Here is a 27800-nt window from a genome sequence, read left to right on the forward strand (position 1 = left end):
TGGAGGATCATCCCTCTGGGAAGATTCCACCCATGGTGTCAGTGGCTCCCTCCAGTGACATGGAACCAGAGCCGAGTCCTAGAGAGCCCACAGAGCATGTGGTGGAGCCAGGGTTGAAGGAGGAGGATTGCTCTGGACCTGAAGACAATGACAACCAGCGTGAGAAGGAGCTGTCCCATCCTCGACAAGAAGACAAACATCCTTCCGGATTTGAGGAGGTCCAAACAGACAGCCAAGGACTAGAGGGCAAGGTCACGACAATAACACCACTCTCCAATCCTGAGGAGAGAAGTGAAGATACCAGACGTGAGCATGAGAGGAAGCTCAGGAAGACAAACAGTTTTGGGAAGACAGTCCGGTTTCTGGAACCGGCTGAAGCAGAGATGGTGGAGGAGAGGGCAACCTTAGAGGAGAGTTTTTTTCCAGACTATGAGCTGGAACAGTGGACGTCCTCCAGCTTTGAGGAGCTGTTCATGGCAGAGGACTGGGAAGATATCACAGGTATGTCTACACGCTTCATGTACTGTGTAGCACATATGTAATTCACTTAGTGACTTCTTAAGGAAACTGTTTAGTTTTGCAATATTTGCGAATGTATTTATTTACCAAAAGACAAAGATCTGAACACATGACATCTTCTTCCGCCATGCCTAAAAGAAGTGAATACATTCTCAAAGCTTAATAAGCTGTTTTAACAAACAACAGCATGTGACAGCTTCTGAGCGTGGCCACCTGGCTTAATAACGCATGTTGTGCCGTCTCCTCGTAGCAACCTCAGCTTTGAGCGCCTGTTGATGAACAGCAAGCAGATTAACCCCCATTCCCCTTCCTGACCCCCCTCGACCGGCCCTCCCTTTCCCAGATGACCGGCTGTTGAGGAAGAAGGTGCTGCAGTCTGCCCCCAAGCAGGCCCCTCACCCCGACTGGGGTCATGAGGTCACTGTCAAAATGCAGGGCGTGCTGGAAGACAGGACTATGGTGGAGAAGGACAGCAAGCTGGTCTTCATCATAGGAGAGGGAGATGTCAACCAGGTAGAAACATTATTTCAATACAGATCAAAGGCAGGTTCATCTAGGCAGGAACACCCCCATGGTGTAATCAAATGATCCTATTAAGCATTCATATTTTATCAATCATTCTTGATTAAGTCATAGGCTAATTATTGAATAGGATGAAAAACTTCAGTGGCAGTGTCAGCAAACTATTTCATAGAACACTGCACTGATTATTGACAGCTAGAATAGCATAGTAATCAATGAAAACCATGTCTGGTTAAAACCTAATCAAAAGACTGAGCAACAGCCACATGACCCAGTGCTTTGTCACCCCTAGGCCCTGGAGGAGTGTTCCATATCCATGCAGAGAGGGGAGATTGCACTGCTGCTGGCAGATTCTCAGTACGCCTATGGACTTCTTGGAAGGTAAGACATTGGAAACAAGGCTGTTCTCCACAACAGCATGACAACAAACCTTTCCAGTGCACCAGATTAGCAAGTGACCTATGCAGGAAGACAAACAACTGCCTCTTGGTTTGTAGTGTAAAATTGAAACACAGATTTAACCATTTATCATCATCTGTCAATAGTAATGTGACATTTCTGATCCCAATGAGGAGCCTGGCCTTATTGTACCTGTTGATGTGAGGGCAGCCTGCCTGTGCCTAGCTAATGAACCATAAAGAGGAGCAGATGGCCATCCTCCCAAACAGCATTCATAAATGGCCAGAGGCCTCGACCCTGCTAGCCTTCCTGAGGGAGGACCCCACTCAAGTTACAGCCACTGGCCTGCCTCTAAAACCTAGCCTGCAATAATGAGGCTCTGCCATTATAGAAGACTTGTGTGTAGTGATACCTGTCAGGCTTACTCGAAATCACAGAACTACTTGCATCTAATGAGAACAAAGTGAGATTGGTTTTCAGATATATCTTAATGATGTCAGCAAACCACGGATCATTGTGGTTAACTTCAATGGCGAGGTCACATAATCTGAACGTATGCTGTTGTAAACAAGGGAAAAAAAACTCCCAGTGTCAGGGTTTATATTCAGGAATGGTTTACTGTCCAGTAGCAACAGTGTCCCTGCTTTGTGCATGTCGGGTCCCTGTGTGGTCCCCTGTGCTCTTCCAGGGCCTGGCATGGATGGAGTGCGTGTTCATCTTGGCCTCTCCCATGTGTGGTCCCTGTGTGAGGTCTTGTTTGTATTGAGTTTCTGGAGCTCTAGAAATGGGTCTAGAGAGGCTGTGAAATGTGTCTTTCGCAGAGAGAGCAGAGCAACGGAACAGGAGACAGGCAGGAGCTTGGTTAATGATTGTTTGGATGTTCCTGATTAAGGTTGTGTACAGTGTGGTCAAATTAAGTCCTTAGCCTCACGATAGACATCCTTGGCATCTTGCCAGACTCCTGAAGTGTTGTGACAGAGTTCTTAGTTCCCTTTCATTGCCACATAGATAAAAAGTCTGAGGCTGCTGTAGATATTTTGTCTGTAGAATTGATTAGACTAGTGCACAGTGCCTGTGATGCAGTCAGTGATTAAAATGTCAGTGTAACACACAAATACAGATTCCTTATAGTATACTTCTACAGTGCATAGTGCCCGTGATAAAATGATAAAATGGTGGCACACACTCACAGATTCCTGGAATTATAGATAGATAGCGCAGTGTCCCTGATGCAGCTGGTGATGACTCAGTGGCTTTGGTACCTATATTTCTCAGATCACAATTGAAATGGTTGAGCCAGTTGTCATAATTGTAAGCCTAATTCAACATACAACGCTACATACATTTGCAATTTCTCTATTTTCCTTATGACGCTTAGTTTCATTTAATTGCAAATGCCTTTGTTAATCGCATTAGTTCAACACCGCCAAATATGAACTATGCACAGGACACCTGCAAAATATTAACTTAGCCCGGCTCTCGAGATATTCATAGGAAACTCATTGCAGAACAGAGGACCAATCAGAGTTAAGGGGCTGGGACGCGAACAGAGCAAGCCAAACTGGAGGCTAATTATAAGTATTTTTTCATTAGTTTATGTTGAAATGCTTATCCAAACAATCCCAATCACGGAACCGCACTCCATTGGAATATAAAGAGGACACATGCCGAATATGAACTTTGCAAAGTGCCCGGTTCTTGAGCTGATCATGGGAAACTAAACCCATTCTAATTTGTACACACACACACACACAGATTCCTGCCATTATTAGAGAGAGACGATGAATTTGATGTTGAAAGACAGAGATTTATGGATGGATGATTCTTCTCATAATGAGGCAGATTTGTTGGTATACAAATAGGTAAAAAAGATGAATTAATCCAGGTAGAAGAAGTTGAAGGACAGGAAGAGCTATGTTACAAATAAGGTAAATAAATTGCCGCTGTAGCAGTGTCCCTCTTAGAAAATGTTTGAAAAATATTGTGTAGCACTGGCTCTTTGGTTCGATTTTCTAGAGGAATGGGTAAGTCACAGTGTCTCTGAGCTGTAAAATGACAGAAAGACAGGGAGGGAAAACACCATTAGTCTTCCCATTCTCTGTCAATATATTGATTAGACACTGTCGGGTGCCTGTTGGAGACAGTGCTACCATGTCAGGTAAGGGCTCTTCAAAGCTATTTATCTGTACAGAGTATTTTACTGGGATGGTATGCACACAGTGTGTGATTGCTACTGGTACATCATACCCTAACATACTGGATGGGACAGGAGCCATGTTGGTTTTCAGGACATGGTCAATTAAAACCCTGTAAAAGTCCTTCGCCAGCAACCTTTTACCTGACTGATCGTGGCAGACAGGCTGATGAGATGATTTGGTGTAAATCAAGTATAAGAACCGTGATGTTTGAGCTGCCAGATTGGGTGCCAATGAGTCATGCAGCAATGCAGTAACGAGAAGCCTCCTTCAACCTTTCTGTCTCTGACACAGTCATTGTGCCCCCAGACTTGTGTCCTTCTGGAATGGGGTCAAAGTATTTCTGGGAAAGGGCCCAGACTGGATCCCGTCAGTCAACAGAACCTAATCAGAAACGACTGGAGTCCAAATGTGTCTCTCTGCTCTGCTCTGATGGCAACTTCATGAAAGCCAATGGGAGACTGAGGAGTCTAGCTCTCTCCCTTACTTACAAACTCAAACTCAACAACATAAACACATGTCTCTGACAGCTGTTGTGCTTTTGCCTGGGTGAGGTAACGTTTGACAACCTTCCTGTTTAACCCACGCTATCTACAACCTTTTCAATGCCATTGAGTTATATGTAGTTAGTTACAATGCTTTATTTTCAAGACGGTAGATTCCAAAAGAAAGTGGCATAACAGTGCCATTGGCACATTAGTATTAAGTTTTTTTGCTGAAATGATATTCTTGGCAGAGATAGTTATACCAGTAGAGCGTGCTTAGGAGTTTGCTGCTGTGTTTATGAACCATCACCAAGACAATTACTATCTAGCCCTGAGGCAAAAGGAAACCTGGAGCCAACCTGCAACTGAAGCGTAACATGAGAATCACATGTTGATTAATACTGTTTACATTTTCAACACTCAGACACAGTGATAACCCCAACCATTAGTTATTACATTTGAATAGCTATATTCATGACATGAGATCGGCAACTTGCCATCACAATCAGATTTCACAGTTGTGAAAAGCAAACATGTTTGACAGGGGGAGGGGTAGTCTCTCACGCATCACCCCCAGCTGAACTGTGCCTAGTGAGTATTCAAGCCTGAAATGACAACACATCTCACTGGCCAGGCAGGGTCATCTGGAAGGGCAAGAATCTTTCTTACATATAGACTGTAGTGATTGACTGTATTGATTTCATGTTATGTAAGTCGAACAATATTAACTATAAAAAAGGTTGCTTTACATTGATAAGTTTGTTAGCTTTCTAAACATTTCTCTCACACATTGAATGCCCAACTTGTTAACAATGAAGTTAGGTCCAAATTCTGTGGAACTTTCTGTGTTTACTCAGAGTGCTCACTGCACTGTAAATACTGGGTAAGGAGCCAGCAGCACCTTTCAACTTCCTAGAGAATGTGCTTGAGGGGTACCTTAGTGTAGACAGTTGAACAGACTTGTAATTGTTAGAGTATCTGCTGCTTCAGTCACACACCCATACTGAACAGAGAATGTGGCTATTTAACATTACAGTGCCATTCCTAAAGCAGAGAACCATGAGAATAGACAGTCACAAACCAAACATCGGTACTCTTTCCGGGTACTCTAGGGTGTGAACTCTCATATGTGATGAATGAGATATGTGAGGATGAGTAATAGTACAGCATTGTGAGTGTTGACATTGACTTGTGAATCAACACATTGGAGGCCGAACTACATTTGAGGAAGACCAGAACTTCATGGGAATATGATGACGCACAGTGCTTCTGCTTTTTGCAGGTCCGATTGTGATTTGGAATCTACACCAGGACTGTAGTGTGTGTGTGTACATGTGCGAGTGAATGTGTGTGTGCATGTGTGTAATGTATGTGTTAGCATGAGTCAGCGTTCAAGGAGTGTGTGTGAGTCACAGTGAGTGAGTGGGATGCGTGTGTGGTAGGGCTCTCAATCTGTGTGAAATGACCTTCTCTCAGTCATATCCAGAACAGAAACATCCAGGTCAAAAGTATTGGAGACCACTGAGGAGACCTGGATGCAGGATCAATATGAACAATATCCTTCAACCAAACATCCTCCACAGGATGAGACATAATCACTTGTGACAGTTCCACATACAGTAACGAGATAATAGATGGCTTTTAGGAGTAATGACCTGTAGTAAGGAGTAGGTAAGGACTTTTCTCACGTGTCACTGGGGTTTTGCTGAAGGTTTTACTTGTGCTTACACTTCAGCAAACCTTTAGTTGAACTCAGTTGAATCACGTGACTTGAAGAAGGTGTAAGTTTTGGACTGTTTCGTTTTCCTGGTATTCTGGCGACAACTGTCTAGAAGCCCCACCCAGCCCTCATGAATCAGACGTCTGCCAGAAAGCACAAACAATTATAGAACACATCAGAAAAAATCTACTGATTTTCAGGCAGCATTCATAGCCTTCAGGTCAGCAGTGACTCAGTCCTATCAGTTAGCAGCTGTGACCCAAACACACATCTGTGAGATGTTTAAAAGTGCTTATGTAGTCTTGCTTAACCATGGTTATATTCAGCAGTGTTCAGGCTGTGTAGTTGACCTGTGCATGTGCTTCATCTAATCTTTGGATGTTTACCTTCATCCCTCACTGCCAGCAAGCTCTGCTTATCTCTCCAATCAACACAGGCTTTTCTGTAATATGATCCTGGCTTCAACTCGTCGACTTCTGCTTTTTATTTTTGGAAAGTTAGCAGTCAGAAGATTTTTACAGGAGCAATGAATCACCCAGAGTGAAGCTTTGTATGTAATTAGACCTCTGTGTGTTGTAAAAAGAGTATTGCGGTATATTCTCAGTAAAGTGAGTATCAAAGTAAATACTTAGTGTACTTTCAAGGAGATGGATTTAAATGTAGCTCACATGATGTAGACATCTGTGTACATAAAAATAATGAGTTAAATGCTTTGTAATTACATTTACATGTATGCATTTAGCAGACGCTTTTATCAAAAGCGACTTCCAAGAGAGAGTTTTACAAAAGTGCATAGGTCACTGATCATAACAACGAGATAGCCCCTGCGGAGTCAGGTGGCTGAGCGGTTGGGGAATCAGGCTAGTAATCCGAAGGTTGGCGGTTTGATTCCCGGATGCGCAAAATGATATGTCCTTGGGCAAGGCACTTCACCCTTGGGCAAGGCACTTCATCCTACTTGCCTCGGCGGGAATGTACCTGTACTGTAAGTCGCTCTGGATAAGAGTGCCTGCTAAATGACTTAATGTAAACAGTGCGGGTAGCCAAACATGAAGCATACATTGTGAAACCAAAGAAGTTCCAAAGGGAAGAACAATAATAGCATGTAGTTAGACGAGTGTCAATTAAACATTGAGAACCTGAACAATGCAAGAGTGTTCCTGTGGAGAAAGCAAGCAACAATAATATATTTCACAGCAGGTATAATCATTTTAAGACAGTTACAACAAACCAACAAGACTCTCAATAAGAGTCATTGTCAGAGCCTGTTTAAGGAGAGCCTGCCCACTCCCTATTAAGCCCCATTGTACCGAATTTTGTTGCAGTTCCACCAGAGTTCCACTGGGAGTGATCGTGGTCGAGTGCAAAATGAATGGGAGTCTATGGAGCTAATCGGCTAAATTTGTCTCTTTCGCCTGATTGTTGTTGATGAATCTCAGATTTGATTGTAGTTTTTGCATGTTCAACATAGATTACAAGTCAAAAGTTGAATGAACGAGTACTTATATCCTTTCGATTTCTTACATGGTAAGTCGTTGTGGCCCATAACACGCTAGCATTCTGCTAACGAATGCTGATTGGTTAGTGAAGGACTGACTACGACCAGAGATCCCGCTTGATGGCATCCGAAGCAGAACCAGAATGTCAGAGCATTAGCAACATTAGCAACAACATTAGCAAGCCAAAACTATTTCTAGCATGTGTATTGACAGGGAGAGCCTAACCTGTCAGCTGTGTTGTCGATGCCTCGAGAGAAAAGTGGAAGTAACCAGAGCTTGCCGTCAAGTAGTAGCTCTGGTTGTACGTTGTGTATGACGTCAATGCCATTTTCAAAGGTTTTTTTAGAACAGAAAGGCGACTTTAAAAAATCCAACACCCCGCGGTGTGTATTTATTTTGCCTCCCCTTTCGATTTCAGAATTCAAATTACTAGACAAAAAATTATATCCTGAGAAAAGTGGATTTTGAGGGGTATAGCTCCATAGACCTCCATTCATTCTGCACTCGACCGTTAGCGCCCTCATATGAAACTTGAGTGGAACTGCAACCAGTTCAGAACCCGGAAGTTTCCCGAGAGTGGAAGTTTTCTCTTTATCAAGCCCCCACCCCTCGCCGTGAAGCAACGGCCCCGGTGGATGTAGGTGGTATTGCATGTACGGTTGGGTTTCCGACTCTTCCGGTCGTTTTTATTCTATTAACTCCATTCAACATTTACAAAACTATCTCCCCCAATAATTTTTGTTTGATTCTCGAACCTGGCTCATACTACTAGCTTTTTCATAGAATAATTGTTCCCTATTTTTGCCAAGTTTGAAACCAATCCGAAATGGGTAAACTAGCAACCCATTTATTTGCTTAGTCAATGAAAGTTGCCTGCAAATGTGCTGGTGGATACTAACAGGGCACGAGCACAAAAGTTCACATTTGCCGATAGCTGATTTACATGAGCTCTCGGAGCTAGGGAAAAACAGAGCCACTGTTTAAAGTTAGACAGGAAGACACGGAAGTGGAAAGATTGCCGCGTCCAGTCTCGCGATCTGCGCCACTGAGCACTTTTCATAGAAATGAATGGGGACGCCATCTTGGAAGACAAAAGTAGCTTACTCTAGTTATATTAACTCTATGCTCTTTATTAGACATTCTCTGGTCATTGTGATCCTGGGGGATACTAACATCCGGTCCAGCCAATCATTCCTAAGTGCCGTTGTACTCCCGGAACAAGTGCGTCTTGAGCCTTTTCTTGAAGGTGGAGAGACAGTCAGTATCCCTGATGGAGGTGGGGAGTTGTTTCCACCATTGGGGGGCCAGACAGCGGAAGAGCTGGCGTTGGGACCGGGCGCTCTTGAGCAGTGGGATACGTAAGGGATAATGCCCGACGAGGTGTCCAATATTACTCGGTAATGGACGATGCAGAGGCGTGCGCGTCGGACGGTTGCTTCCGCAAAGTCCATTATCAGGTGATATTGGACACATCGAAGGGCATTATCCCGCTTATAGCATGGTTGATTGCCAACATTTTTTTTTTACAAACATTCATTAATTTATGTGTTAAGGCGTTTTGCAAAAGAAATCTGATGTTTTTCAACGTTAGCCAACACTCTGATATTTCTAGTCCGCTCAGCTCATAGAACCAACACTGGCTTTCCTTTGGCCGACCTATTAGCCCAAAAGCTAATGTTATGCTAGCAGGATTAAAAGGCAATAACATTGTGTACGGTTGACAAACTGTAAATATAATTTGACAGTATGTTTGACAAGGAGATTTGCTAGCTAACCAGCCTTGTCTCGTTCCCAAAATCAATATTAAGATTTTCACGAAAGTATCAGCCGTATAGGCTACTAGTAACTACTAGGCTACAGTAGCCTACAGCTGCAGCCTATGGAGCGAGTTGAATAGCAAACGGATGTGAGATTACTATGGAGCTAGAAAGCTGACAAAAGTATCTGAATTTGAATGTGTAAGATCTGAAATATTTGTATGTCGAATTTCATAGAATTGAAATATTTTACTGTTGAATATATAATATCTGAATTTTTGAATGTCGAATTTAACAAAACTGAATTATTTTGATCCAGAAATACAAATTTCTAAAATTCAGTTTGCGTGAATTCAGAATCTTGAAATTCAGGTTGCGTGAACTCAGATTCTGGAAAATCAGATTGCTGAGATTCAGATTGCGGGAATTCAGATTTTGTCTGAACTAGGTCAAAGGTGAAACAACTTGCTTTCACAGGGAAAAGTAGACGATTTCAGAACGACCAATCTAGACATTCTCTGACCGAATTTTACCTCAGAACAAAAGCTAAGAGTTGCTCGTTGGAGGAAGAGTATGGAGCAAGTGCTTGTGAAACTTTTAAAAACTTGTGTCTTCTCCTCTGCCAAAATCGGCAGTTACTGTTACCAAGTGAGTCGAGACAGAGTCGGAGGGTGGCGGAGTCCAAGGAAGAACTGGCAAAGCTATAGACAAGTTTACGCGTCAAAACTAGGGGGCTGCCATAACTCTACAAATATGCACTTTATTTCCGCCGGAAGTGGTTTGCACAGCGTCTGCCAGTGTAAACACAGCTATGTCGATGCTAGCTTGGGATCACGGTTCTACTACTTTGACATACTTGTCGTTCGACATTCACTACTGGATAAGTTGCCAACGTCGTCGCCATACTTAAAAGTACATTTTAGAGTAAATTTATAGTTATAAAGCTTTTGCCAGTCCATCATTTTGGAGCTTTTAACATGGAGCAAAGGCAATGTCAGAAGATGACTTTAGTCGGTGATTCATTAGAACATTTGTTGTCTAGCTCTTCTATCTCTCAGCAAAATGTAGGCTAATTATTTGGCTAAAGGATGCCACACGTATCAGACAGAAATTGTTCAATAAATTAGTAGCCCGACATTAAAAACATTTATAGTCGGTTGACTGATCGCGTTGCTGTACCCAGTCAAAGGAATAAACACACAGGAACATCATGAACATTCAATGGTCTCGCCAGTTATCCTGGCAAAACATGTAGCATAATGTTCTTTATTTATTGGCAGGACACGGTACAAGTAGACTAGGCATACGTAAAATTGAAAGCTAACGCTAATTTGTTTGGAATTTATAGGCTATACTTGATATTACATGTTGATGTTCAGCCTATTCAATTTAACAACTTCAGAAGGACAAGACAGGCAGTACACTGTTATCCTTATTTATGTGGCTTGTCACTGCCTGAAGTGCCTACGTATCTATTCTTCCTATGAACCCGGTTATGACTGCTTTAAACAAGCACCGGTTGGCTACACACCTCATGCCGGGCTTATATAGATGTGTGTATTGGCACTTTGAAAGATTTGAATTATTATATCCACATATCTATGTATAATTATTAAATCCACTGCAACAATAGGACAAAGGAACACCAACAAAATGTGAATAGCCTACAAACAATACTGTAGTATAGCCTAACTGTAACAGGCTAAAGCGGCGATTCTAGAGGCGATTCTAGGTTTTAAAACTGATCGTAGCACTCTATCTAACCACTCGTTCAGGTGCTTTCTTGAGTGTTTGCAACCAACTACCGCACACGTCGTTCCCGAACCACTTTTCTTCATGTTGTAAATTTGATATCCTCTTTGTCACTGTGATATCAGTGCGTAGAGTTAATATAACTAGAGTAGGCTACTTTTGTCTTCCAAAATGGCGTCCCCATTCATTTCTATGAAAAGTGCTCAGTGGCGCAGTGAGGCAAGCGAGATCGCGAGACTGGACGCTGCCATCTTTCCACTTCCGTGTCTTCCTGCCTAGCTTTAAACAGTGGCTCTTTTTTTCCCTAGCTCCCAGAGCTCATGTAAATCGGCTATCGGCCAATGTGAACTTTTGTGCTCGTGCCCTGTTAGTATCCGCCAGCACATTTGCAGGCAACTTTCATTGACTAAGCAAATAAATGGGTTGCTAGTTTACCCATTTCGGATTTGTTTAAAACTTAGCAAAAATCGGGAACAATTATTCTATGAAAAATCTAATAGTATAAGCCAGGTTCGAGAATCAAACAAACATTATTGGGGGAGATAGTTTTGTAAATGTTGAATGGAGTTAATAGAATAAAAACGACCGGAAGAGTCGGAAACCTAACCGTACATGCAATACCACCTACATCCACCGGGGCCGTTGCTTCAAGCCGAGGGGCGAGGGGTGGGGGCTTGTATCAGTGCTTTATCGGCACAACGGAGCTAGCTAGCAAAACAAACCCAGCCCGCCAAAACGGAAGTGGATTGTATATAGGGGAGCAGTTCAGGAAGTAGAGCGGAAACGGCTCATGAACTTGTCTATAGCCTATATATTTATGTTCCGTTGTTCTCTTTTCTGTGTTGGAGTTCTTTGAAGAGCTTGATGGCATCAACATCCAGCCTGATATAAAATCATGAACTTCAATTGTGTCTCTTAATTATAATACCCACACAGAAAATCCAAGTTGAATCAAGTCACACTAGCTAGCTACTGTATTGGCAATAGCCAATTTTGGCCAACGTTCATTTTCTAAGTGACATTTTAGATCGGTTATGGAAAGTGAAATATTCACTGTCTGAGAGATCGGACATAGTATTTATGTATGTTTAACAGGATATATCCAGGGCTGCCAAATTTTCCAAAAACCTTGGCGTGAGATTTGGTAGCCCCCCCCGGGCGAGCTTTTGCGAGCTTCACTCCCCCCAAAGGCGAGTTTACACGGCTGCATAGCCGCGGGAACATATTTTATCAGGGGGGTGCTGGCGGGGGCTTAATGTTGCGGGGCGGCAGGTAGGAACTGGGAATAAAAATTGGCCCTGGACTTTGAACCAGACCGGCCCACCAGAACTGGCCCTATACGCCACCACAGCTGCCCTGCTAATGCAAGCATAGTCAGTGTTCAATGTGATGTAAGTTATGGAGTTAAATCCTTAAAGCGAGCGCGCATAGCGCCCGAGCCGAAAATTATTTGGCCTTTATTTGAGCGCAAAATAGTTGAGCTTCATGTAAAATAAACAGCCGTTTTTCAATTGGTAAAACCTTGTCTAGTAAAGGTGATTTCTTTGTCTCTTAATTTTTCAGCCCCACCCTACATTTCTTACCCTGGTTTTCCATAGTTATTCTTCTCCCGGTGCTCCCGATTGCCAGTCCGCTACTGCGGAGCTGTGCCACGGTGGTGGATTTTTAAGTCATATCATTTTAAATTCTCGTGATGTCAGGGGGGGCTGCAGCACCCTCAGCACCCCTAGTTCCCGCGGCCATGCACGGCTGTTTGCGCGTCAATGTTGCTTCACTCGGTTAACCTGCGCGTCGTCCGTTAATGTTTACAACGTTAGCTTGGCTACTTGTTTGGCGTTGCCTTTTCAGCGTGAGATATACAAGGTGTGGCGTGAATTTCCGTAATCTGAATTTCAGCAATCTGAATTTCAAGAATCTGAATTCCTGCAATCTGAATTTCAAGAATCAGAATTCCTGCAATCTGAATTTTAGAAATGTGTATTTTTTGATCAAAATAATTCAGTTTAATTAAATTTGGCATACAAATAATTCAGATATTATTTATTCAACAGCAAAATATTTCAGTTTTATGAAATTCGACACACAAACATTTCAGATCTTTCATATTCAAATTCAGATACTTTTGTCAGCTTTCTAGCTCCATAGGATGACCGCATCAAAGTTGACATTTTCTCCAAACAGTGATTATAATTTGACAGTATGTTTAACAACAATACTAGCCAGCTATCGAGCCATGTCATTGTCCCCAAATAAAATCTAGATTTTTAAGAAGAAAATAATCGGCCATATGTAGAGTTGCTGCTACTGTCGTGTTGCCCGCAGCCTTTCTGCAGTAGATTGACTAGCGAGGTGAATAGCGAATGGGATGTGAGATGAGCGGTTACGTGACACTGACACACTACATTCAGAAAAGTGACATTTTTCAAATAGGTTAAAATAAATATTGAAGTCACTCATTGTTGTAAATACAAGTTAGCTTGTTTAAGTCTTTCGAAATTGTAAATGGAGGCTTTGACTCCGTCCCTGTTGTTATGTTTACTTATTTCGGATACTTTGTACAGGCTCCTGTGCAGCCAGCGGAACAATTTAGAACGGTGAAAAGACTGTTTTTAGGTGTTTGTTATCACCCGATAATGGACACCCCTGCAGCCAATCAGAATCGAGTATTCACCCAGACCATGGTATAATGAGTAGTTATACTACAGCAAATCCTTACTACCATGTATCCATTGCCCAAATGCATTTTAAACATTACTCTGGTTTGGATGGGGTCCAGGTAAACATATACTTCAGGAGATCCTGTCAGGCATGTGAGTGTACTAACCCACCCTCTTCACTCAGCTTTCCCCTCCTCTCAATCAGGGCCGGCCCAAGACATAAGCAAACTAAGCGACTGCTTAAGGCCCCCGTGGCCACCACAGGGACCCCAAGAGCACATTAAATTACAGTTTAATGTTTTTTAAAATATATATATATTAACATGGCCAAGGGGCCCCCAAATCAATTCTGCTTAAGGCCCCGTAAAGTCTTGGGCCGGCCCTGCTCTGAATATCCCAGTTTGCTACTTTGTGCTTTGCTTATCTGTGATGGACTGTTCAATGAATCACAACAAAGTTGTTTGTACCAAGGCTGAAAGAAAAGAAGGGACCTTTCCGATGTAGGTCATCAGCAGCTCCCTATGGATCCATTGTCCTCACAGAGACACCATGCTTCCTCCACAAGGGGCCACGTTGTGGCGCAGCATTCAGACCATGACATGCAGACTGTAGGGACAGACAGTGGAGCCCACATGAGCTGACACTCCAGCTCTAATCAATCCTACCTGCTTCCGTCTACTCCTCTTTCACCTCGGTCACACACAGCCTCACGGCCTCCACGCCTGCTGTGCACAGCAGAAAGCCAATTAAAGAAAGGGGGATTAGTAGAGCATGGCAGAGAATGGAGGAACACACAAGGCTCCAGGATCAAACCAGAACCTTTTACAGAAACCTGGAGTTCTTTCCGGACAAGATGGGACAAGATTGTTTGTCATGGTCCCAGACGTGCTTCGGTTACCGGGGAGATGTTGGATCTTGTGGTACACCCTGTATGGTCTAAATTGCAATCTGAATCTCTTTTTTCCACCCCATATATTTGCAATCTACTGAATCTCAAGAATGCCAGACACTACTTGCCTAGTAAAACTGGCAAATTAAGTAATCATAGCCATACACTGATCTTCCTTCTGACAGAATGTATTCTGAACACTAACCAGCCATTCTGGTGAAATACATGGAGTGAAATCCATGGAGACTTTTAAAAAGCTCTAGTCTGTAACAGGAGACCTGGTTTTCCCATGTGTGTGTATTCATAGCTGCTTTCAATCCAGACTGTTATTCTCCACGCACAGGAGGTGTTTCTGAGGCACGATCAGTATTGGGGCCACCCTGCTCCTCTCCAAGTCCACACAGCTTAGCTCTTACTATGCTCCCAGGATTGGAGGCAAGGTTATCAAATAATCGAGAATCTAACCCTCAGACAATCTAACCTCATCCTGACCTTTTGTGATAGCCACAACGCAGTTGCTGGGCGACTCATAAACACAACCACAGTATATGACTTTTTCTGTTTGTCACACCAGCCATAATGGAAGCAGATGGGAAAGTGGAAGGCCAGCTGTTGTTAGAACGAGAGGAGGAGCATGTCGGCGCCACACACACATACAATCACACTTCAGACACACACACACAGAGCTAAATATAATCTCTCTGACTGTCTAGCATTGACCTTTGGGTGTGTATCTAAGAACTAGCATGTTGAATGTATCACACACAGTGCCAGGGTTGCATAGCAAAGCATACCACTGCTAGAGTATACGTGCAGAGAATAGACTATGGACTGTGAACTTACTGTCTGTCTGTGTCAGTGTAGTCAGGCAGGAGAGAGGCAAAGAGATATTGCCATGGGGGGAGGGCGCTCCGTCAGTGGAGACGAGGAGTGGTGACTCATCTCTAATGAACGTCATCAGTCCGTCATCTGCCGTTTGCATCAGCACAGCAGTCCATCACAGGACTCAGTGTTCACACAGCTTTGAAAATGTGCTCTATGTATCTCCTGTTGTCGACCGGCACCAGCCTCACACTACCTTTAATGACTGGTCGCAAAATGAAGTTTGTTAATGAATCCATGCCAAACATCCTCATACCGGTTATTGGTCATGTTTCCAGTCAGTTCATTGTTTCATTCTAGTTATTTGATACAGTATAGAGTGTGGCAGTGCTTTCAGTGGTTTCGGTCATCAGTGCAGCGGTCCAAACATCCCTGCTAATTGACTGCAGCAGCTGCCGAGCAGGCCTTGTGAGGACTGTGACCCCATATCATTGCCGCCGGCACCGGTCAAGTCAAGTCCTTCCTCCTCAGTCTAGCGAGTGTCTCTGCCACTCTCGTCAGAGGGGGTTGGGTGGGGGTGCGGGGGAGGGGCATGATGGGAGGTTCATGGGCCCATGCTAACAGGACGGCTAGATTAAACCGTCCAGATGTGTTGCGCTCCGCCATGACAACCCTATATACAGCTGCCTCATTAAAGCTGCAGGTGGGTGTGCAGCACCAGAGTGGCTGACCGGCAAGATACACAGAGCACCTGCTGGTAACAGGCACAGAACAGGCCTTATCAGTGTTTGGACCAGGTTGTGCATATATAGCTAACTAAACACTGAATCCAAACTAACTGAACAGATGTTTTAGTTGGGAGATTTTGACTTCACTGCCATAATGTGAATTAGCCATTTCAGGAGCATATTCTTATAATTTGCTCAAACTTTCAAATAAAACTGTGATGAAACATTTTCAGGTGTTCATTAGTCATACATGGCAGATTCCATGGTACAACTCCATTTGACTACTGGTTATGCAGTCAATACACAAAACTGATATTCCAGGAATGGTGACATTTCTTTGATCGCCATTTTCTTTGTGGTTCTTATCTATTTTTTATTCAGCAATGAAGATTCACAGTTTGAAAGAAAATAAATAATATTTTGATGACATTTATTTCATTTGCAGAATGTCACATATGCAAGATTGAATTGCACTGAACGTTTCAATATTTTGATATCTGAGGTAATAAATATGTAAATGTATAAATAGTTTAGAAATATGTAACTAAGATCAATTTAATTAATATGATATGGAGATATATTTTCATTCATCACTTTAACATTCATTCAATTAATCACTCACATCCCCCAGCATCTAAAGTATCCAAAATATGAAATACATCACAGAATGTAATAATATAATACAAAACATGTTTATATTCATAATTATTATTAGTTGATATTAGTAGTACTTAAATTTTGTTAGTTGAGACCTCATGACCACATTAATTGAGACCACATTAGAATAAGAAATCATTGCAAATCAAATAGTGAAACTGCAAATACATCGAAATGTAACTATAATGTAATAGTGTTTCACATTCAAATGCCTCTGCTCTGTTGCTTCTTGGTTTTTAGGCTTAAGGAGATTAAGTTGAAACCTGTAAAATGTAAAGCTGTACACATTTAGACTTTGTCTGATAGAGCAGGGCTGTCAGTACTGTTTAATTTAGCCATTTACCTCACTGAGGAATCTGCTGGACCAAGCATCCAGTCTCTGGGGATGAGAGTGAACCTCCTGCCTAACAGCACACAAACCACTGCATCTGTCTACCACCAAATCACTGATTGTTGCCTTCCAGAATTAAATGTATGCTACATGTACTGTTTAGCTTCAATACTGCACATCTACTGTTTAATTTGTTTTATTTGCCTAACATGCAGTGAAGGCACAACACACCACAACCTCAGCAAATCTTCCCTAGTGGTGTTCAAGCAGCGACAGCATTTTAGACTTCGCTGTTCAACTTCTGTTCCATCACTTACCCAGTTTTTCACTGGTGAGCTTTGTCTCTGATGCAGTTTAAAATATCAAAGGTGGCTCATCTACAACATCTAAGCTAGTGGATCACAATGGAAAACCTGTAAACATTATGATAGCACAACCAGAGTACACCATTAATTTGGGCTTTTTAGGACCAGAGAACTGAATCCTAACCCAGGGGATAACAGCAAGGCTTTAAGACCAAAACATTGCATCACAGCACTTAGTTTTAATCACTAGTTTGAGACACACCCACAGATCAGTTTCATATCTCAAAATAGTCCTGTGTTGTCACACTGACTTCAGTTCACCCATGTCCTTTTCAAACCCCAGACCAAAGGGGCATGATGTTGTTGTGGTTTAGCCTCCCTCTGCCTCAGTGAGAGGACCAGCAGAAATAACTACCTATAAAAGCTAGTACAACCACTGCTGATAGGCCCCAGGCTGAGACTGGATTCATTTTAACTGTCTGAAGAGGCCTGCTTCAGATTATATGAGGACTTTTGAAGAGCTTTACCCCCAGGCATTAGGCAGAACCTTTCCTTGATCCCTGCTGGTTTTCTCCCTCATTGGATTTGCTAGCTGAGCAAATAAAAACAAACTGTATCGTAAACACACAGGAAAACAGTGGCTCACTGAGAGGTGGCTGACAGAGTTAGAGCCAGACATTTCCTGGATTATGGACAGTAATAGTCGGTTGGTGTGCAGTAAATGAACTACTGAGGCAGGAGACGGGAAAAAAACAGCTGTGACGTTTCACTGAGAGCAGGATTAGACTTAAGCTCCTTTGTGAGCTTGTTTTTGTGTTTTGTCCATCCTATTCTGGATCAGAAGCCATACCAAAATAAACGCCGGCGACCAATCCAATTGATATGTTTATCACCATATTATAAATAACAGACTAATCATAAATCCAACACTTTTAGTATTAATATTACTCTGTTGTTAGCATTTAATTTAGTAAACAAGCCTATGTTTATTAGCAGTGTGTATAAATGACTAAGGGAGGTTATCTCCATAGCAACCATGATTAGGTAATTACTGGAAATTCTCAACAAGATAGACAAGATCAAATTAGGTGTCTGACATCAGCCAGAGCCAAGTATTTTCCCCTCATTCATTCACAAGGTGCCTGTCTGACAGATAACAATGTGACTAAATAATTTGCAGTCAGCATCTTAAAGAGTGAGGCAGAAGTTTGCATTGCAGCTATGCACGACTTGAACTGATTAGTGATAGGTTTGTGTATCCTGTGAGGTAATATGAGGAAGAAAGGGGAAATTGTCTTTATATGAGGGCTAGAACACAATTACATTGTAGCTAGTGTAGACTACTGGAACACAGTGACATTGTCGGTTGTGTGAAGTAGATTCCATGGGTATGTGCAAGACTGTATAAATAGAACTGTATAAATTCTGCAGCCACAATGGTAAAGTATTTAACTGTAACTGTGTTTCAGGAGCTACTACATACCCATGATCATTTCCGTAAATGGACCAGGTAGACCCTGTCCTGATGAGAATCCCTTGCTGTGTAGCCTTCATGCCTCTGACAGTTACTGCTTTCAGACTGGCTGTCTCAGCTTGTGCTTGTCTTGGGTCTCTAAACTATCCTCTTCCCTCGGCTCCACCCCCACCCTTCCCAGGGCTAGAGGGTGACCTACAGGGTGAGTCCTACGCTACGTGATGAGTGAAACTAGAATTGGAGTTACTGTTAGCTTCTAGCCTTAGGCTAATCCTTATTCCCTTAACAAATCTTGAGTGACTTTACAATAGTGCTCTAGCTGTGTTAACCACCGCTTCACAATGGCCTAATCAAGTATTCAGTTCTGAATGGTGGAGAATAGGTATTCATTTTTTATAACCACACACCTATTAATGTCGTTTCAACAACATTTTGCCCTGTTACAAAGGAATACCAAAATAAGATTAGACTTCGACCATTGATTGGATTTCTAACCATTTGTGTGTCTCCCAAGTCAGCTGATTTGAGTAACAACTAATTAAATCGAGTTCTGAACATTGCACTCATAAATCATTCTCACATGCTTGTAGCTGGGGACATTCTGCATACTTCCCTTATGACACTATAAATAACAAACAAAATAAATGACAAAATTCACCACAATATTGAGCTTATAATGTTTCTTAGGAGTTATATGGTGAGACACAACCAGTTGTATTGCACAATTGTACTTTATCTAATGAGTTCTAACACCTCACGTCTTAAAATTATCGGCAAATCTGAAGTAAGTAGCCATTTCTCTGGACTCCCAATAAAAGGGGTACATTTAACTAAATGAGTACTTATTCAGGGTTAAATGCAGAAGTCTCTAAGCATAGGAGGCAGTGAACCATGCTGCCCTTAGAGACAGAGTCTTAGGATGTTAACCCAAGCTAGGGTTCCAAGATTCCAAGATCACATTTCATTAGGAGGCTAGAGCTGAGGATATACTAGTAGATGAGTTTGTCTTGCTGACCAGCCTGTGTTTCTACTCTGGGCTAATCAGACCCTGGGGGCTCGTTCACAGAGCTCCATGCCATGGTAGACGGCTATGGTGCTAATCACTGGTGTACTGGCTGACACTGAAAACCTTACAGATAATTCCACAAGCTGTGTTTTTCTGATTACATTTGACATGACTTAAATGACACTTTTTGTGTTTGAATGAGATGAGTTATTGCTTCAGGTTTATTGCTGTCCATGGTTTGGGGTCAATTTGACACAAAAGGATGGATTAAAAGGATTGGATATGGATTGTTCAAAATAAGAATGAGAAGTGATTCAGGTACTCCAGGAGCCATATGGCAAACAGCACCTTAAAAAGGAAAACTTACTACAACTGTTGAATATTAAAACCAATTAAAATGGTCTATTAGGTGAATATTTTACTTAAATCACTGATCGTGCAGTGTGTTAGTGTATCTCATGCACATTTGTGTGTGCCTGCGTGCATTAATATGTGTATTTAGTTACATGTTTTTGATACAACGTCTGTGACTGCATTCTTGTTTTCCTTTGATGTGCTGCATCTGATCATAGTAGCGAAGGGGAAACAACTACTTGCACGGATTAATAAAAAATGACTCATCCATCAACCAAGTGGTTGTATTACTATTACTATTCAAAGAGCATGGAACAAGGGCACTTCCAATATAATAAGGGTAAGAGGGTCTGTATTTCAATGACTCACTGTTGAGACTTTACACCTCTATGTAGTCCTCTCTGTGTGACTATATTACAGAACCTAATTCTGTAAATATTCAGTGTTATTGTCACCTGTCCTGCAGATCATTATTTATTTATTTTTGAAAACTTAGATTATGTTGGAATAAAGCTGTTATAATTGTAAAGAAGATTTGGCAGACTGATGTGTCACCTTATCCTTTATAAAGTCTTGTGGCATGTGCCACACTTTTGATAGCAGCAGAGAGTGGGAATCCCAGCATTAAAGGGGTGATTGACTGGGTCTTTTGGGTATTTCACACTGTTCCTTAAGGTCTCCGAATAGGGTTGTAACATTGGTTGGGCTAAAAATGGCCCGGGTGCTGTTCTATGCCCCCTGATACATCCTCAGAAATCTTCCCAGGAAAGACGCTAAGTTTTCTCCATTTATGGTATGCTCATGAATATATAGAAGAGCTGCAAGCTGATTGGTTGGTTTACAACGAGTGAAGCTGTGGAGCAAAGATGCAACACGACCAACAGCACTCAGTGAAACAACGAAGGTGGAGGCTTGAAATAAAAACGTACAAATAAATCTATTTTGTATACACAACACTGTTTTCAACAGATTGACAAGGTATCATTTGAAATGATTACATTAGTTGTTTCCACTTCTGTTGTCGAAGTAAACTGGATCGACATAGGTGGGTAGAACGTTACAGCTTAGCAACCAAACTATATGGTGATTCAACTAAGCTTCAGTTAGCTAGATCAAAAATAACCTGACAAAGATCTGGACAAACATGCATCGTGAATTGTAGATTTACATGTACGGGTTATTTATTCGAATGAAACACAGTCAGGAACATGAAATAAGGCATTAGCCCCATTGCCAATAAACTAAATAATCACAAATTCTACCTACGCTCTTGCGTTAGCAAGCTAAAATAGTTTACATGCCTACAGTCTGGTGTAAGGGCCCCATTACTGTCCAAAACTGTCCTCTGTGAAATGGTTCGAGCAAATTGAGGGTGGAACGTTCACAGCTAAAAAAAATATTGTGAGATTTGCATAGGAAAGAGGTGTCAATGGACTTTGGGGTTCACTGTATGTCCATTTTACCCACTAAACTGTCGGTATTCAATTGTCACATGGTAAATTCGGTTCTGCAATCAATGACCCCTTTAAAAAATAAATTGATGACAAAAATGTTTTCAAGAACTGGCAAATGTTACTGTTGTGTGAACATACTGGGACCAGACACCACTGGGCAGGGTTATGTTTTTATTACATAACGATGTCTGTGGTGAAAAAGATAAGGAAAACATAATTAATCTGTAGTACAGAGCAATTAAGGTCACATATATGAAGGGAATGTTCTGGTTCAACGGACAACCAGTCTTATTGGTGTTTCCTCCACCTTGTGTTATTCTCTGCTGTCACACATAGTCAACCATCTCCTGGTGCTATCAACTGTTAGTTCACTCCAATGGGAGCCCTGTAGATCAACATATTGATACTCTAACCCTCCAACACAATTATTTAATATGACCCCATGTTATGAAACACAGCCTTTCACATTATTGTGAAACATAGTGACGTTAGAGCAAGCGGAAACTGGGGTGGAAAACTGAATTAACACTATTTTACGGTTAGAAAATTCAGTTAATCAGTATCAGTATTCAGTATCATTGCTTTTTCACTGTCCACTGTAATCTAAAATCAGCTCAGCAACCTTTTTCCCATCTAATCCATTTGTGTGTGTGGAATAAGTAGGAGAATGCAGCGTTTTTTATTTAATTTCACATCTGTATCTATGATCAATTGCTTAGAACCATAACCAGACTTATATCAGCATGTCTGTGCTCAAAATGCACACTAAACCGAATAAATTTCAATGGGTGTTACAATAGTAATGCATCTACACAAACGTGCTCTCTATGTATCCATCTATGACCTAGAATGATAAGTATCTCTGAATGCCCCTACTTCCTCTAGTCCCAAACTAAAGGATCCAGCTCACCTTACCAGGCCCATCTGGGCTTTCTGCTCATCTCATGAGACCGGATGTTGTCCTCTGAGAGGATAGGTGAAAGGGTAACCTGATCCCACCTGGTGACAGAGCTTCACAGAGGCTGCTGGAGGTATACTAAATCTCCTGGACAGACATAAAATGTGTCGTTGATGCAGCAAGTTTAAATCATTCATGATCTAACATGCCACACACAGAGATCGCCTTGCACCACAAGCAAGGAAGACCCTGCAATGACAACTGTGTTTATCTTCTGCTCTGGTTCTGGCTCTCTGCTTCTTGGGGTTGAGTGTTTTGGTGTGTGATTATTTATCTATTTCTGTTTTCTCTCTCTTGTTTTATGTCTCACACACATGCAATTTTTCTTCCTTACAGTCTCGTCTCTCTCTTAACACCATCACACTCCTGGCATCAGGGGTGCCCCACAGTAACTCATAATGCACCCTGTGATTCATGTGTTCACTGGGACCAGGGGTCTCAATTATCAAACTGTGCGTAGGATTCTTACTAAAAGTGTACGTACGCCCAAAAGCTTAAAATGGCGTATGCACACAAAAATTCTGATTTATAAAACTGTGCGTACGCACACCAGTACGCAATGTTACCTTTATAAATCACAGATTTACAAGTGTGCGTCCGTGAATCAGCAGTGTACCCCGCCTTGAACACGCCCATTTTTAACCATAAATAGTCAATGCAAAGCACCTCATGAATGCTAATCTAGTATCTCATCATGACCCTGGGATGCGATTGTTCTTTACGGTGAATCATAGCGCATGAAATCTTCTCAGACACTGTTAGCATGTTGGTGGAGCCCGAAAATTTGGTGGCCGGTAGATCACCAATTAAAAAAAACTGCGAGTGGCGTCAACTTTGCCAGATACCGCAAGTCGAGATACAATTTGAAAACAAAAGCGTTTTATAAACATTAATCTATTAAAGTCTGGACTGATAACGAGGACGTGGAGTAGCTAACGACTGTATTTCCAGTTTTTGACATGTCATGATATATGCATAGTATTGAAGAAATATATTTGGTTATACCTACACTGTGTTCTGCAGTTATCTAAAGGTAGGATTTGTGACGTTATCCTGTATTCCATGCAGTCGGGGAATCTCCCCCTTCTGCACTCCTGTAGTGGACTATGGATGGTGAGACTATCTGCGTCGCCAATTCCAACTGTTTTCAAAATGTGCGTAGGCCTACGGGAGGGTCAGAGTTTGCGTGGAGGACCGCACATTCTCCCGTCAAGTTTTTTTTTTATAAATCACAACCTGTGCGTGGAAAGTGGCGTACGCACATTTTCAGCCCCGTTTTGTGCGTACGCAAGCTTTATAAATGAGACCCCAGATGATTTTGAACAAAATAAACATTCCTTCTATAAGACACACACAGGGGATGGTTCATCGCATTCAATTCCTTGCATGTTTAGAGCCATTAGAATATCTCACAAGTTCATAAGTGAAATGGAGTGAAATGTTTTTTAGGGCGATTAGGTGATCCTTCCCTGTTGTTTCAGGTTGTCCAGTGATGAGTGTGTGTGTTTTTGTTTGACAGGGAGCCTGATATTCCAACTTGGGCACCTCTCCTGTACCAGCTGCAGCTCCTGGACATCAGAGACAAGCCAGATCCTGTGACTCTTCCCATCCCTGACCGTATCCGAATCGGCAACCAGAAGCGCGAGCGAGGGAACTTTCACTTCCAGAGGGAGGAGTACAGCATGGCTGCAAGGGCCTACTGCATGGCTCTTGATATGCTCACCACACGCACCAGGGGTAAGCCTGTAGTTTCACAAACATTCAGTACTAATACTCCCCTAGACGTGTGGCGATGGCGATGCATACACACACACAAGCACACATGCATACACACGCATCAGGATTGGTGCACACATCCACTTGTCGTCTTGATAACATGCTTCAGAAAGACCATTTCCACATTTCCAATGCTAAATTTCATGATAGTCTCCTCTTTGCTTTCAGCTAGTCCATCACAGCACTAATTACAGCCTTATAATGCAGAGCCACATTCAGCGGAGGTGACTGTCATGAGAAATTTTTCTGAAATGGTTTATGATTAACAAACCTAATCAACTTTCACGTTTTTTTCTATGTACTTAATCACTTTAATTGCTGGAAATGCTGGGTGGACCCAAGAGAATCATTTGAGATAAATTAGTCAATGAGGAGAGGAGCATGGGGTGTTTTGAAATGTATCAATGAGGATGGAGGCAATGGTTGAATTCACTACAGCACTTAGGCAGGGACTGTATTCAATCCAACAAAATCTTGCACATTTGAAAGAAAGCAAATGAAAGTGCGCAATTGTTGTTTTAAAATATGTTTTAAGATGGACAGTACAGTTAGAATTCTATGAACTCTGTTTTATAGTATTGTTTCACTCAAAGTAATTTACTGTTGAGCTCACAGACGTACAGACTTGGATCTTTGCATCATGATGGCATTACAATGAACTTCATGTGGGATATACGGTTTCAAAGATATTCTGAAAAGCCCTAAATAGCTACTCCTTGCCCATAATCCCCACCTAACATGAATCTGTTAATGACAATCTCTCACACATCTGAGACTAATAACTCTCACTTCTGGTGTGGGTCAAAACAGGCAGACTTCAGGCTCTCATCTCAGTGTCAGAGTCAACACTTCCACAATGAGGGTGACGGTGGATTTTATAACAGGGGTAAACAAATAGACAGATGTGCCTACATCAAATAGTCATTCTCTCCTCCTCTCAGGTCTTTTGTGTGAATAGACTTTACCCCTGATACCAACAGAGACAGGCTGACAGGAAATATACATGACAATGTGACAATGAGCCAGGTGTAAGAGTCTGTGTGGCCCTGTTTCCCTGCAGACGGTGACAATGCTGTAGTCGTGGAAGAAGAGGAGGAGGTGCAGGACTACCGGGTGAAGTGTCTCAACAACTTGGCAGCTGCCCAGCTGAAACTGGAGCAGTACGATGAGGCACTGCACACCAGTCGGGATGTTCTGTTCCTCGACCCAAGCAACGTTAAAGCCCTTTTCAGGACGGGGAAGGTGAGGGACATGAGGCAAAAATACAATGAAGTCTACAATTCATAGAAATACAGCAAGATTTAAAATCTGTTTTTACTAGTTTGAAAAGTATTTTGAATCTAAATAGATTCAAGTGTTTTCTTGCTATTAAACAAATGAAGGGGGATATTTAGAGGGTATTGATCTGTGCTTGCAGCTTATGTCAGACAAGGGGGAATATCAGGAAGCAATGGAGACACTGAAGAAGGCTTTGAAACTGGAGCCGTCCACCAAGGTGAGATATACAGCCTTACTTGGAGGGCATGTATGTTCTCTCATCACCTGCACCTCCCTGTGTCCTGTTAGTGAAATCCATCCCCTGCACACAGATCAAGGGTTATTTCACAAAGAGTCTCTCACAATAATTACAATTCAGACTTATAGCCTGCCAGAAGCCTAATTTACGAGTGAATCATGGCTGCCTTCGTGTTCACCTGTATTTACTCACAACATTTTCAAACCCTGGCTGGCTGAAAATGTTCACAGAGCTGCTCAGTTCAAACCAAAGACAAACACCGTGGAAGCATTTTGGATTTAAGTTGTTTTATTAGATCATTCAATGTTGACTACAGCAATGCCATGAAAACAGACTAGAGCCTAGACACAGGACAGGACTTTCTGTAGATCATTGTGTTACTTCACTACAATGGGAACCTGTCCTGTCTTGCTCTTATGGGTAGTGCACTCTAACAGATCCTACACTCATTTAAGAGTTGGTCTTGAGTCAAATGACACACACACACACACACACAAAAAAGTATGCCATACAGCCAAACTTGAATCCTTGTTGAAAACCAAGTTAAATCAGAGCAAGTTATCCCATATTAATGATCTGTTTATCAGTATTCCTAAATAATGCCATTATGTCACCATGATAAATTCATATTTAAACCAAAGTCTGCTACTTACAGTCTTGAAAATTCAGCTTTGAAACTCATTCTGAAAGAAAATTTACCTCAGATCAACTTGACATGAGTTGCCACATTGCCACAGGGGTAAATGTGCCTTGTCAAGACAAAACTAAAATTGGAATGGAATAATGGAGTTTAAAAATGTGTATTTATTTATTTCAATAATATGACCGGCAGATACAATAAAAGAGGTTAAACAGTATTTATTGCATAGATGTATTAGCAGAAGACAACATTAGTTACAATTTGGATACCGATCAAAGTTTGAAAATGTCATGCCCAAATATAAACAGCTTGACTTCCTCATTTCTGAATCCTCTTTGATTTAGGCTGTCATCTGCTGGATAACTCTTGTAGTACAACTTGCAATGATGCTGTATTGTTGAAGTTGTCTTTTTTTTTCTCCCTGTCACAGGCCATCCATGTTGAACTATCAAAACTAGTTAAAAGGCAATCAGGAGGAAATGATTCTCAGAAGTGGAAGGCTAAACCTGCCCAGATGCTTGGAGAAAATATTGCACCATTTCTGACTCCCTCTAAAAAGAAACCACCTGTAAGCCAATGAGTACATTTCACAGATGGTGAAATGTTTATCTAACTGAGTTTTATTCAGTTAAAAGAAAAAAAGAAACAAAGATCTGACTGTTTTTGACAAATGCGACACTTGGTGTTTCAGGGAATTTCATGGAAGTTCCTGCTTGGAGCTCTGATGGTGGCCTTGGGCAGTTTAGTGACGTCAGTGGTTCTGACTGCAAGGAACTGACGTCCTCTCTACAAAACTGCTATCATCTACGAGGCCAGCTCATGAATACTAAATAGAAGTGAACTATCTACTGTGGAGAATATGAGACAGAGTGCATTGAACTATGACAAATACTGTCTTAAAGGTCACCCCAACATTCAGCTTCTGCATTGACATATGCACCACAGATTGTGTTTAATTACTTTGTAGAACCATGGCGCTTCACCTGAAAATGTATGCCGTTTCCTTCTCTTTGCAATTTCTATCACACTGGAAATGAAGAAAAATGCATCTTTATAAAATATTTGTGTTTATATAAATATTTGCATATTTACATATGGTCATAACTAAATTTGTGTGTGAGTTCACAACAGGCAATGGGATTATCTGTTAAATGAAATGTAGTGACATGAGGAAAGTGTCTCTGTGTGTGATCTTATTATGAATGTTTCTGGGAGTCTTGATTGGTGTAATGGTTGGATAGGATCTATTGGTTTCTGGAGGAAGAAAAACTATTGTGTCTGTATGTGTGTGTGTGTGACAGGGGGGGGGGGGATACCAGGTGGAGGTCTTTCCAAAATCAAAAATCAAAATCACACGTTAACATCATGCATAACTCCAACTCATC

At 41.8% G+C, this 27800-nt stretch overlaps 1 protein-coding gene across 1 annotated transcript; it reads left to right on the forward strand.

The window, feature by feature from the left end:
* On the forward strand, positions 1-27622 carry fkbp16 (FKBP prolyl isomerase 16). The gene is made up of 8 exons (XM_047034383.1): positions 1-501; positions 863-1032; positions 1334-1422; positions 24003-24220; positions 25320-25501; positions 25677-25754; positions 26846-26983; positions 27107-27622. The coding sequence occupies exons 1-8, from the start codon at positions 33-35 to the stop codon at positions 27191-27193; spliced, it is 1431 nt and encodes a 476-aa protein (XP_046890339.1). The 5' UTR covers positions 1-32; the 3' UTR covers positions 27194-27622.
* Positions 27623-27800: the final 178 nt, after the last annotated feature.

The sequence above is a fragment of the Hypomesus transpacificus genome, chromosome 14, assembly GCF_021917145.1.
Source record: "Hypomesus transpacificus isolate Combined female chromosome 14, fHypTra1, whole genome shotgun sequence".
Classification (NCBI taxonomy): Eukaryota; Metazoa; Chordata; class Actinopteri; order Osmeriformes; family Osmeridae; genus Hypomesus; species Hypomesus transpacificus.

Bases quoted from the DNA above. Each gene is read 5' to 3' on its own strand.
- fkbp16 (XM_047034383.1), top strand. From the start codon at position 33: ATGGTGTCAGTGGCTCCCTCCAGTGACATGGAACCAGAGCCGAGTCCT. The intron at 25,502-25,676 runs GTGAGGGACATG...CTGTGCTTGCAG, and splicing joins CCCTTTTCAGGACGGGGAAG to CTTATGTCAGACAAGGGGGA. The intron at 25,755-26,845 runs GTGAGATATACA...TCCCTGTCACAG, and splicing joins AACTGGAGCCGTCCACCAAG to GCCATCCATGTTGAACTATC.